At 28.9% G+C, this 14,157-nt stretch overlaps 1 protein-coding gene across 1 annotated transcript; it reads right to left on the bottom strand.

Annotated features, from left to right (window-relative positions):
* Positions 1-5,562: 5,562 nt before the first annotated feature.
* Positions 5,563-7,035, bottom strand: LOC107937505 (transcription factor MYB60). The gene is made up of 3 exons (XM_016870397.2): positions 6,791-7,035; positions 6,544-6,673; positions 5,563-6,434 (listed from the first exon to the last, which is right to left on the bottom strand). Exons 1-3 carry the CDS (start codon positions 6,921-6,923, stop codon positions 5,798-5,800), a joined length of 900 nt encoding a protein of 299 aa, XP_016725886.1. The 5' UTR covers positions 6,924-7,035; the 3' UTR covers positions 5,563-5,797.
* Positions 7,036-14,157: the final 7,122 nt, after the last annotated feature.

Raw genomic sequence — 14,157 nt, 5'->3', positions numbered from 1 at the left:
AATATTAAAATAAATATATTCCTGATTAAGAAAATTACTTAAAAGAACACAACAGATCTTCTGAGTATGTCTTGCCCCTGAATCCATGCATACATGTACTTTACTGAGTTAGGAATCACAGAATTGAAGTACATTTAAATTATTGCACTTTTTCCACTTTGTTTTTTTTTTCTCTAAAAAAACAAAAACCATTAATTAACTCTTTAAATTAGAAGCAGATGATTAATTTGGTCTGTTTTGGTGAATAATTTTAATTAATCTTGCCCACCTAACTAATTATGTTAATAAAATTTAGACACCCAACTTAATTATCTACTTATACCCATTTTCATATTACTTTAGCTTAGTAATAAAATTATTAAGACTCCATTTGATAGGGGAAAATGAGGAAATATTAAATAATAATTTAATTCTTCACATTTAGGGCATGAATTGTTTAAATCTAAGTAAATAAATGCATGGAAAAAAATTTATATATAAAACTGCAATGTTTATCAATTTAATGCATTTTTTAAGTTATAACTATGCAACTTATTATTACAAATATTAAATTAAATATTCATATAAATAATTAACTAATAAATGACATTTCAAATCTTATATGACATAATTTAAAATGAAAATTTTAACAAAAACTGAATATTGTAAAAATAAATGTTTTGAAACTCCTAGTTTTGATATTCTCGAAGTATTTACTGAAGTTTTATCGTTTACTGTTTCTTTTTTCTTTTTCTTTTATCGTCAATTCTACTTTATTTTTAGTTTTTACTTTTAAAAGTTGTGTAATAACATTTTATTTTATTTTTTAAATTTAATCACATAAGATTTGACTTGTTATTAAACAGTTAAAATAATGGTTTTAATAATGAATGAATCTAATTGGCATAACATCAATAATTTAGGATGTGATTAGAATGTTTTAAATTTTAGAGACTAATTTAAAATGAGGGTCATAATTTGAGAATATTTAATGTAATTAGTTTATTATTGTTACATATGAAATATATAGTTATATATTTTTATTTGGAAAATTATACCACACACAACTTATTAAGTTTTTTAAGATTTCATAAATTGAATTGAGAATTTTACATATATCTTATATGTAACAAATAAAATTCTATAAAATTTAAAAACGTTTCCAATGGTTTTTATATTTTACTCAAAAGGATTGAAAGTGGGTAATTTATACGAACAAAATATTAAATATAATAATTTATTTAAACAAAGGGCAATTTACCAATACCAGAGTCGCCATCTCGTCCTGGTAGCTAAGTGCGACAACCATACGTCAGTAAAATCAAAGGCACTCAAGCCTTAAAACCCTCTCTCTTCCTCTAAACTGTAAGTATAGAAAAGGTAAGAAATCTTACCAATTCCTTAGATTCTCTATTCCCAAACTTCAAATATCATGATCTCTGCTCCATGTAATGTTCTCCTTAACCTTTTCTTCTTCGGAGCTACTAAAGAAAACAGTGCAAATGAGAAGGAAATCATAAACAAAATTGAGAGGAATTTCTTTTAGTAAGGATATCCCCTCTCACCTAAATATATATATAACTCCTCTTACACAATCTTCAAATCTCTATTAGACATCCATCGATAATCATAGTGTCTCCCACTATGGAATCAACCGGTTTCATCTTAGCCAAACCAGAATTGAAACTCAACTAATTGCCCAGTAGCCACTAATTTTTTTAAATTTCCCAGTAAAGCTCGCCAACTTCTGTTTTTATTCAATCAGCTCCTATTTTCTTCTTTAAATTCGGGTCCTTAAGAGAACCGGGTGTGACATGTTGCTTACATGGGTTTATCCCCAACATAAACGACAAATGAAATAATCAGAATATAACCATACAAAACTCATACATAACAACTGCACAAGGTGTGACCAAAAACTCACACATAACAATTTTGTATGGTGAAATTTGAACTTGAATATTGAATGACAAAGCTTCTGCATTTGTCAACAATGACAAAGTTAAATGAAAATTCTTGGTAAATTGGCTTTTAGAATTAGTATAAATGATTGGTTTGCTCATTTTTAACTTCACAAGTATGACATGTTATGTATTTGTTCTAATTCATTTTATATTTTGGCATAAAGATAAATTTAGCTCTTAATGTTTACTCATTTTGTCATTTTGCCCCTTTTTTGTCATTTTGGCCATTAACCTTTAAAATTTAGTCAAATTGCTTGCTTTTTATGAAAAAATTGATTGAGGTATTAAAATTTTAATGGCATTAATGTAACCACTAGTGTGGCAGTTAGACTTGTCCATGGGCTGGGCCCAAAAAAAATTTTCGGCCCGACTCTTAGGCCCGGGCCCATCCCGGCCCGAAATATGGGCCTGAAATTTTTTCCAGGCCTGACCCGGGAAAAAATAATAAGCCTGAGCCCGGCCCGGCCCATTTTTTAAACGGACCTCGTTTTTTTGCCCAAGCCCATATTTCGGGCCTATATTTTTACCCGAACCCTCCCATATTTCGGGCGGGCCATCGGGCCGGGCCGGGCAGCCCGGCCCATGGACAGGTCTAGTGGCAGTCCACGTATAATTCATAAAAATTCAAAAAAATAAAAAATATTTAAAAATAAATAAATTTGAAAAATAATCATACAAACTTTTAGAAAATCTATCCACATTAGCAGTGAAGTATACGTAAAAAGTCACGAGAGCTGCCACGTCAATGCCATTAAAATTTTAATAGTTTAGTCAGTTTTTCCTTAAGAAAAGCAAACAATTGAACTAAAAATTAAAGGTTAAGGGTCAAAATAACTCAAAAAAAAAGAGAGAATAAGAGTCAAAATGAAAAAATAAGTAACATTAAAGGGCTAAATTTATATTTGTACCTTATTTTTTAAAATATTACCTAATGACTTATGGTATTGTCTTATTTTTGCTTCTAGAGTGTTTTTTTTAACACCAAATAAATTTCTTAATACAAATTGTACTATGATTGTTATACTAATTTGTATTTAATGGTTTGTGTATTTTATAATTAAATAAAAATTAAAATATTTTTATTAAATAATACTTTGTGTTTGAACAATTTTGGTACATGAAAATATATTTAATATGAATATATACCTAATATTTCTTAATCCTTTTGACCATACTTTCATATTTATGTGGTTATATATCTAACACAAATGAGGGAGAAAATGCTTTAAAAATAAAATATCTGAATAACATACGAGTAATTGTAATATTTGAGTTTTTTTCTCATCATATGTGTATGTTGTGAGTGGACTTTATTCGTTTATTTCTGAATTAGTTTGGCTTTTGTCTATTTCTTCGTGTGATGTGTATTGTATTTGTTGCATTCTACATTTAGTTAGATAAAACAAAATTTTGAGTCTAGTGGATCCTCACACGTGGCAATAGGATAAGGTATAACTCTGAAACGCAAACATATAATTATGCATGATGAGTTTTAAACTCGAGTATTTAAGACAAAGACCTTAGCTTTTACCAATTGTGTCAAGACTCATCTAAATGTAATTTAAAAAAGGGTTATGATGTAATTTATCTCTAAATTTGTCCAAAAGTACCTAGTTTGTACTTAAATTCTTTTTGTCCTAAACATTGTCCCAATTTGTTAATAGCAATAATTTTTTAAAGATTAACATGTAATTTGCCTTTTGAACTTGTCCAAAAATACCTTAGTACCTCAGTTTTTTCAAAAAGTACTTAATTGCTATCTGAACTTGTAAAATAAATTATATTTTTAAAATTAATTTATATTTCTTAAAAAAATTTTAATTTTTAAATTTATATTCGCGTTCATCAATATCATGTGAGTACAAACTAACGAGGTTAGCACAAAAGTATTCATCTAAATAATGGAATACAAATTTAGGCATTAATTAAATAAAAAAAACCCAAGTATTAATTTAGGCAAATTCAAGAGACAAACTAAAAAAAAACCATTTTTATCTTCAGCATGGCGAATGTACTTTTGGTAGCGTTGCACGTGAAAAATCGAAATTACAGCATAGCAAAATAACGACGATCACTTTTCACTATTACTATCGTTATTTAATATCCAACTGTTACAGCTACTGCTACTCTTGCATTAAATTTAATATTTTTTCTTTTTAATTTTCCTTAAATATTATTATAAAGGGGGACCGCACGACTTGTGGTTGATTTCGATAGGTGGTGGACTGGTGAGGAATCTGTGAATGTTCTCTTAGAAGTCGCAGGCCAAGGGAAAGTCTTCCCTTTCCAGATTCGGAACTTAATTAATTTATTTTATTATTTTAGCATTTTTATATTAATAATGTTTTTTCCTTATCCTAGAAAAATGTTTTTTTCTTGAAAATCACAAATGAATTTTATTAATTTAAGACAATCTAATAAGTTTATATTTGAATTGTTTAGACAACCGTATTTTCTTTTTCTATTTCCCACACTTGGGTATGATAATGGTAGCAGTGAAGTGGAGGTTCTCACACCGAAAAAGGTCAATAAAATCACAAGTTTCCCTCTCATTATCATTTCCCTAAAACCAAAACATGTTGACTTCTTTTTATGCAGCAAGACTTTCGTGATACAATCCCATTTATCATTCATACATACCTACGTGTATATATATATTAGATTATATACATGCACGACAATATTAAATATGGTAATACTTGAGTTATTAAAAACTAATAATATTTTAAGTTATATTTTAGTTAATTGCAGGTGGAGTTTTTACAGCGTCCTAAAAAAAATTAAAAATAAATTAAAACAAGCATGTGTCATTTACTAAATCTTTGCTTATGGAGTTTAAAAAACTCTCCTAAAAGTAGACAAAATGTTGACCCATATATTTTTAGATTTTATATGAAAATATAAAATTATCCTAATATCTATCACTTCATAAAAATAAAATTAACTCGATAAAATTTTAAATATTACTATAGATATAAATATCCTACAAAGGAAAAAAAATGCTACATTTAGGGATAAAACAACGTTGATGAACTATATCAAGCATAACTACACATGTACCTATAAATACAATCCTAAATAATATAAAAATAAAATTAAACTAAAAATCATAATATATTTAAATTAGAGTCAGAATAAATTTGAATACAACCTCCTCAAAATTAAAATTCTCATAATTTCTTTTTCAAAATATTCTCATAATCTTAATCTTGACATTTCAACAAGTTCATTGGTATTTACGGATGATATTTTTAAATAAGATGGATCAATTTTGTTCATTATTCCTTTTTCCGATGTTTTGGATGATGGGTTTATCTCTTTTTATAAAACACAATAATACTTTAAAATTATTAACTATATCTCTTAGAATTAATTACTTACCTAAACTAAAAAACTTAATATCAGTGAACAAAGCTTTTGATTTCTGGTTTTTTAATACAATTTTTATAGTCTTAACAAATTCATTTATTATCGTTTAATACAGTAAGTAAACAAAAGTTTTCATATCACATAATTAAAAAATTAAGCCAGTAATCATCATATCACAATGATTTGTATTTTACTCTATATATATTTCTCAAATTGGTATTTATACTTTATCTATAATAATAAATTATAATAAAAAAACAACCATCAACTAGAGAGTTCATAAAGAAACATCAAAGGTTAATTACATTTTGTTAAGATTAAGAGATCCCAAACTTTTTCAGATTCCCAAAAATGAAAGATTTAAACCCTAGAGATATAACCCAAACTTTTTTTATTTCCCTTTTTACCCCAATAAAGCTTGAAATGATATGAAGGCAAGGGAGATGAACAAAGAAGGAAAAAAAAAATTATAACAAAAGAAAATCTTAGAAAATTGAAGGCAATTCCATCATCTGATCAATTTCTTCGACTTGAGCTGCAGAAGAACTCTCATCCAAAAGCCACTTCTCAAGAAACGATAATGGAGGATTACTGTTGTTATTATTATTATTATCATCAATATTATTGTTATTGTTATCAGCTTTTTGCTTCCTTTCTGGGTTAATAATCTTTTCACCAGAATCTTGAAAAGTAGCCTTTGAAGTAGATTTCTCCATTAATGCAACATCCTTCATGTTCTCAAACGATAGTATCGATTCCAACTGATCATCTCCATGAGAAATCAAATCACAGTTTGCAGCAGCTGAACAACTCCCAATGCTGTCGCTGTTGTTGTTGTTGTTGTTGTTAATCTTGGGTGACGATCTCATCCAACCTTGAAGAAGACGAGATATATTCTCGGTGCTTGAAGCATATGAAGAGGAGGTTTGGTTTAGCTTAAGATTACTTGAACCAGCTCCAGTCTCACTTTCTGCGAAATCTAAGCTCTTCTCATCACCCGCCATTGAAGGAGGCTCCATAGCTGACTGAAACTTCCTTAGCTTCTTCTTCAGATGGGTGTTCCAGTAGTTCTTTATGTCATTATCTGTTCTTTGTGGTAAATACGATGCTATGGCTGCCCATCTGTAACCAAAAACAAACAAAATCATTGCATAGTATTCAAAGCAAAACAAAGATAAAACAGCGAAGATGATCTCGAAATCTGATAATAAGAAAAAGATTTGAGGATTACTTGTTACCCAGTAAGGCTTGCAAGTGAATAATCATCCCTTCTTCATGAGCAGTGAAGTTGCCTCTTTTGATTCCTGGTCTGAGATAATTAGTCCATCTAAGTCTGCAACTTTTGCTGCATCTCATTAACCCTTTTGAATACAAGCAAAAACATATTCTGAATCAGCCAAAAGAACGCATGAAATTCATTTTATCTTCTTGATTGAATTGATCGATATCAAATTGTAAAAGGGATAAGGTAAAAATACCAGTATTGGTAGGGACTGATCTCCAGTTTCCAGGACCATGTTCTTGAATGTAAGAGACGAGGATGATATCTTCTTCAGGAGTCCATGGACCTTTCTTGATACCTACTTTATCACAGCATGGAGGTCTTCCCATGGCTTCCTTTGCTTCTTTTTCTCTTCCCCCCTCCCCCCTCTTTGGTTTTCAGTTATGGAGCTTTCAAATAGTGCCATAGCCATGTGAGTGACATATATAAAGTAGGGAGAGATAAAGCCTCAATGAAAAATTATGGTCTAACTTAGAGGTCTTATTAGCCGGGTCGGGTCGAGCCGGCTTGATGTTCAGTTCCAAAAAAAAATTATGTCTAAATCTGACCCGCTCATTTAGATCAATTTTACTATTAATAAATAATAATAATAAATTTATTTAAATTTAATTATAATATATATATAGGATGAGTATTTGGTAGACTAACAGCGTTTTTTTTATTTCACAATTAATATTAAAAAATTTACATGTGCCTCTTTTCTTTTAATATATATTTTTATGAATTTATTATACTATGTAAGACACTTATTAATCACTGATCCTACTTGTAGAATTTTAAAACATACTAAATATTTTCTCATATAAATATTAATATATTTTTTTTTAAATGGTAAAATGAGTTAAATCAATTCGAGATTGAAAAACATAAAGCCAAACCTAATACATAGCTTGAGAGTAATTTGAGAATTTGAGCGAGTGAAATTAAATTTTTATTTATTTATTTAATTTTAAAATAACTTTATTTTAAAATTTAACTCTGATTTAGTGAGAGTATAAAATTGAGATTGTTTTTATTTTTTAAAACAAATAAATTTAATCAAATTAAACTCGAGCTTAGAATAGAAAAATAATCCAATTCAAATTTAACTTGTAGTTTAATTTCAAATATTTTATTCAATTCGAGCTAGAGAGAGAAAAGGTTAGAGGAGGTGGTAGAGAAAGAGCTGCAAGTAGCAAGAGAATCCTCATCTCCATTTACTTAATGTTGTGCCATAATTGTTAGTTAGCATCTTACTGGATTCTCTTGCATGACAAGGGAACCAATCTTTTTTTTTTCTTATAGCGATTACTCTCTAACAAGCTTAATGGAAACTCATCTCAATAGATTCAAATAGTTGGATTTTTATTTCCAATCAAATTTCGTGCTGTAAATTTAAATTTATACATTGTTAAGGGTCTAACTTTTTCTTAAGAAATTTTTTAAGTCATTTGCTAAGTAGTTGACTCGATTTTTAAATGAAGGTATTGTGTTTGAGGTATTTATGCTCGGTTTTAGTCAAGTGGTAGTGTTCTTACCCACTAATGCCATTTAAGGGTATGAGTTCAAATCCCACCTAGGCCATATGCTACACGTTTTCTGTTGGGAATGTGCCCATATTGTAGTAAACATGTAACTATTTTCTATTTACTTGAACGATGAATAAATAAAGTTAATTTCACATTGCACTATTATTTCTTTTGTATTTATGTCTTTTATATTTTGCATGCATAGCGAAATTGTGACAAGCAAATATTAGTTCATTGATTGTCTAAAGTTCAAACTGAAGATAAGTGGCATTGTAAAGAACATTTACATTGCGAGAAAGGCAACTTACTTCAGTATAAAAACTAAATGAATTTGTAATCCCGTAAAAGAATCAAAGTGAGCATTTGATTCAAATACTGAGAAGGATTATTATATCGTCTATAATTCCAATTGGGGGAATGGCTAGTCTTAGCTATCGGAGCAGTTGACTCCACGAATAGAGACATAGATGTATTCATTGGTAGAATGATACATTGGACTGGAGTCAAGATGAATTAATTCTGAATCCGTGTGCGAATTAATTCACTTGTGACGTTCATGGTGTGATTTACCTAAATCCTGAGTTAGTCACTAACCATGCGTATGCAACTCATGTGCTTTGATATAAGTGGAGGCTTATGCTCTAAAGATGATCGAGCTCATAGCCAGTATGTTAGGTACTGACCTGTGTATGGCATGGCTTTACTAGCAACAGTGGAATTCATAGCTCAATTAAAGAGTTAATGATAACCTCTCATTAGCATTGTGTGGATTGATAAATATGGAACGTGGCCACGAGTTGCTCATTCTTGAACGAGCAATTTATCATAGTCATCTGTTGACAGTGATCATATTAATTATTAAGAAGACACAATGGTGACAATGAGATAAAATAAGATTGTATTGAGTGAACAGATTTAACTCAAAGGAATCAAGGATATCATATGAGGGTAACACACACATGATGAGGTCATTGGACAAAACAGTTGGATGAATTGTTTTCGTAAAGGGTATACAATAAGGAGTTTTCAATCATGATACTTCTTATGGATTGACTTCATGATTAAGTAATTGCGAATTATCGGAACGATGTTTCTGGATATAATTGCAATCACTAGAGCCTAATTGTATATGTTCGATTGGTCCCTCCGCTAGCTCAACAAAAGCTCGACCGGACTGCATTTGAATCAGAAGAAAACTCTAGGACTTTGGAAATAATTTAATTGAGTCGATTTATTCGATGTGGAATTAAATTAGGTGGTCGTGAGAATTGTTTAACTAGAAAATTTGATTAAAGAACTTTCTTGAAAAATTAATTTGGAAAATCTAAGTGGTTTTTGGAAAAATTAATTTTGATCAAGTAAAATTAAATTAATCAAATCAATTAAAATTAAAATGATATTTTTTAAAATTAATTTTCAATTCAAATAATTGGCCCAATGGGTAATTGAACTTGAAAATTGGACCTAGGATCGTAAATTGGGCTCGGGAGCCCAAAATCAAGACTAAGACCCAAAAATCGGTCGAATCGGGCCTAGTATGTGAAACTGGGCCAGTGGTCCAACCGGTGGCTAGATCAGACCGGTCGGATCGTCATTGACCCGGACCGAACCAACAGTAGTCGAACCAGCTCAAGGTGCCATAAGATTGTTGCTCCTATATCACCAAACACGGCGGTGCCGGTGGCTGCGGCGGTGGCGTCCTGGTGGCCAGCAGCGGTTGGTCGTCGGTGGTTGAGCAGTGGAAGAGTTACACTCCTACTGAGGCTTTACTAGAAAATTTAATTTCAGATTAATTATTCCAAGCTTAATGGAAACTCATCTCAATAGATTCAAATAGTTGGATTTTTATTTCCAATCAAATCTCGTGCTGTAAATTTAAATTTATACATTGTTAAGGGTCGAAATTTTTGATATGTCATTTGTCAAGTAGTCAACTCGATCCTTAAATGAAGGTATTGTGCCTGAGGTATCTATGCTCGGTTTTAGTCAAGTGGTAGTGTTCTTACCCACTAATGCCATTTAAGGATATGAGTTCGAATCCCACCTAGGCCATATGCTACACGTTTTCATGGTGGATTGGGCGCTCTTGCAAACCCTATAAATCCCTTTGGGTTCTCCTCGAAGTCATAAGACAAAACTTGTGGCTAAAACCAAGCATAGACACCTTGAGCACAATACCTTTGTTCGAGGGCCTAACCGATTGCTCAATAATGACATTTCAAAGACTTTTTCCAAAAAGAGAGTCAACCCCCCGACTAACTAGCCAAGTGGTACCATTGCTGCAAAAGTAAGGCGTATATGCCTAGGTTGGTGGTTTAAACCCTCGTAGGCGCAATATGTTAATATTATGTACAATAATGACACTTCTCTCGTGAGCTTGCAGATCCTCCACCAACCTAAATTTTGTGAACCCCTTTGGGCTCTCCTCAGAGTACGGGAGACAAAACCCCTACGGGAACAATACTTTAGGTTAAGGGTATGAGATACTCCCCTCAACAAGCTTGTACTTTAATTTTAAATTTAGACATATATTTTTTTAACACCAAAAAAATTTATATTCCCTTTTTTTAATGATACAATGATAAATTTAATCCTCAATGTTGACATTTTCTATCAATTTTGGCCCTTATTATTATTTAGTTAAATTTAGCTTTCAACCTTTCTTAAAAAGGGGTCGAGTTTAACCATCAACCTTTTAAAAAGAGTTGAATTATTTTTACAGAATATTGATTGAAATGTTAATTTTTTAAACATGGTAGCTTACGTGGCAATTGGCAAGTACTTTATGCTTTTTTTCGATTTTTTATGAACTTTTTATATTTTTTTATTTATATTTATATTTATAATTATTTTTAATATGACGTATAAGACAAATAATGTCATGTTAGTATAAAGTATACGTGGATTACTGTATAAGTTTCCACACTAACAACATCAAAAAATAATGTTTTAATCAACATTTTCATTAAAAAAGTAATTTAATTTTTTTTAAAAGTTAAAAATCAAATTTAACTAAAAAATAAGAATCAAATTAACAAAAAATATAAACATTAAAGACTAAATTTATCTTTATACTTTTATTAATTTAATCATAAATATCGCATAATCGGGTCTCAATTTATATCATCTTTTATTTCCTTTCCACATATCTATACTCTATACATAAAGTAAATGCCGTAAGGCATTCCTTGTATGACTTGTTCAAATATACACTCTTTTTTCTTTTTCATTTTAAGATTAATTTTAGATTTGGTTCTTATACTATTTTCAAATTTAAAAATTGATATTTATATTTTAATTTTTATATAATTTAGTATCTCATCCTTTATAATATCATTAGTTAGTTTAAATATTTTAACCTGATTAAAATATAGACGTGAATTTTTAAGAATAGGTAACACCATTAAATTTTTTTGTTAAATTCAGATTCATTACACTATATTTTTTGTTACATAGCTACCAAATGATTTAAATAAATATGTCACAAAAAAGAATTTAATGGAAAAATTTTAACAGTGTTAACAACTAGATATGAATTTTTAAATTAAAAAGTAAATGGACTAAATTTATAAAAATAAAAGCACGAGGATTAAAGTTCAAATGTATGACTTGAAGCATATATTGGCCTTCAAATTTTTACTTTATAATTTAATCCAGAATGATAATTAATCTAGCGTGAAACGTGAATAGATGATTGTGAATTTAGATGATTTATTAATATAGATATTAAATTTATTATTTAAAATAAATTTGAATATGAATTTTGGTCACATTTTTATTTGAATAGGGTAATTTATCCAAAAACCTCTTCACTTATAAGAATTAGTTGTAATGTCATGTTTTCTGCACTTAATATTTTTACATGTTGATTTCATTTCAGTGCATAACATATTTTTATAATTTTTTGAACAATATATTTACTAATTAAATGAGAATTCATTAAATTTATATTTAAAGTTATTTATTTTGAAAAAAAAAATTGAGAGAATAAAACAACATTTTATAACTAATGAAAATATTAATTAATCAGATAAAATAACTTATCGTTCAAATATTAGTCAAATTTTTACCTACAATGGACCATTATTTTACTACTCCATTGTCTTTCACATATCATTAACAATTGTGTAAGTATTATGAAAATAAAATAATAGTAAAACTATCGAATATCGAATAATAATAATAACTAAGAGTGTCAAATGATAATGAAAATCATATTTATTTTTCCGGTGGAAACAAAATATATTAAATAATGCTAAAATATGAAGTTTCTAGTAATTCCTTGAATGTTATTTGACTGAAAATGTCTTGTTAATGCATATATTTATTATGCTAAACTATAGTTCTAATTGGTATATAATTCTAATATTAATTAAGTGATAATTAAGTTAAAATAATAAGTGTAATTTAATATGGTTCTGAAGCTTAATTAAGTGATAATAGCTATTCATTATAATTATAATTATTTTATGTAAATAATTTGTTATGAACATAAAATCTATTAATTAATTTTATGTTCAAGATTAAATAGAAACATTATTGATAAAATAACTATAATTATTTTTATATTATATTATTGATTTTATAGATTTAAATAAGAAAACCGATTGAAAGACTAATATGTCATCTATTTAGTCTTAATGGGGAGATCTTGTTTGGAGTATTGGGGCTAATAACCCCTAAAAGATAAAGACATAGATGTATCTAACTGTACTGACTGTACATCGAACAAGACCCAAGTAGAATAGATACTATATTCATTTATGGATTTACTCACTTGTGACGTTCATAATGTTGTATACCGTAATCTAGAGTGGATGATGGACTATGTATGCGTGACTCGTATACTTTGATGTAAATAAAAACCTGAGTTCAAATAGATAAGGAACCGAAAATTGGTACGTTGAGTGTATGATTTCTATAATATGTAGTATCATTCCGCAACTGTGGAATTTATAACTCAACTAAAGGGTAAATAATATCATCTCATTTGTATTACATGATAGATGAAAAGAAAACATGGTTAGGAGTTATTTGTTTTTGTGATAAATTATTTAATTACTAATTGATAGTGATCAACTTTTTATAAAGGAAGATGTAATGGTTACCATGAGATAAAATAGGATCACACTAGAAGAATAAATTTATTCCAAAGAGAATAAGGATATCTTATGAGGGCAACACACTTTTGGCAAGGTCATTGGACGGACACTTATTAAGTAGTTTTCGTAATGTTATATAACAAGGAAGAGCTCAATTACAATACTTTAGTAACTTCGTGATTAAAGAAGTTTATGATTAACAGGCGAAAAGCCAGAATTTAATTATAAATCATTTAAGCCCTAATTATATATGTTCAATTAGTCCTTGAGCTAGCTTGAAATAACCATAAACGAATTGCATGTAGACCAATGAATGGAAATGAATAAAAACAATGAAGTAAGAGAAATAGATCGCATGAATCATTATCTGTAGTGAATGCGTTTTCTTGCTAATTACAAAAATGACTTGAGAATTAATTTAAGGTATTTTGAATTATTATTTAATTATAATTAAATAATTGAAGTTTGAATATGGAATTAAATTATTTATGCATTATGAGATTTGTTGAATAAGAAAATTAAATATATTTCCTCATAAATTTTATTATGGTAAAATTTTTATGACTTTAATGGAAATAAAATTGGGTTGAGAAAATTGATTAATTAAGAAATTAATTTAGTTAATTTAATTATTTGATTAAATAATATTTATTTTTGGTAATAGAAATAAATATTAGTTTAATTAAATTATAAAGTGTTAGGTCAAAAGTTCAGAAAGCACGTATAATTGTACTCGATACATGAGAGTCCCAATTTATTCTTTGTGTAATCACAAAGGGTGACACAACCCTAGTAAAATTAAAGGGAGTGTGCCACCCCCCACTCCTCTAGTTATAGTAGGAGTCGTATTCTCTATTAATTAATATTATTTATTAAGGACTTATTCAATTAGAACTCTCGTACTTCTTCCTATAAATAGATAGCACCGGTTGACCTAAAAATACACTTCATGT

This window comes from Gossypium hirsutum, chromosome D13, assembly GCF_007990345.1.
Source record: "Gossypium hirsutum isolate 1008001.06 chromosome D13, Gossypium_hirsutum_v2.1, whole genome shotgun sequence".
Classification (NCBI taxonomy): Eukaryota; Viridiplantae; Streptophyta; class Magnoliopsida; order Malvales; family Malvaceae; genus Gossypium; species Gossypium hirsutum.
Note: the sequence above shows the minus strand (reverse complement) of the source record. Positions and strands in the feature narration are given on the sequence as shown.

Bases quoted from the DNA above. Each gene is read 5' to 3' on its own strand.
- LOC107937505 (XM_016870397.2), bottom strand. From the start codon at position 6,923: ATGGGAAGACCTCCATGCTGTGATAAAGTAGGTATCAAGAAAGGTCCA. The intron at 6,674-6,790 runs GTATTTTTACCT...TGTATTCAAAAG, and splicing joins ATCAGTCCCTACCAATACTG to GGTTAATGAGATGCAGCAAA. The intron at 6,435-6,543 runs GTAATCCTCAAA...TTTTGGTTACAG, and splicing joins CAAGCCTTACTGGGTAACAA to ATGGGCAGCCATAGCATCGT.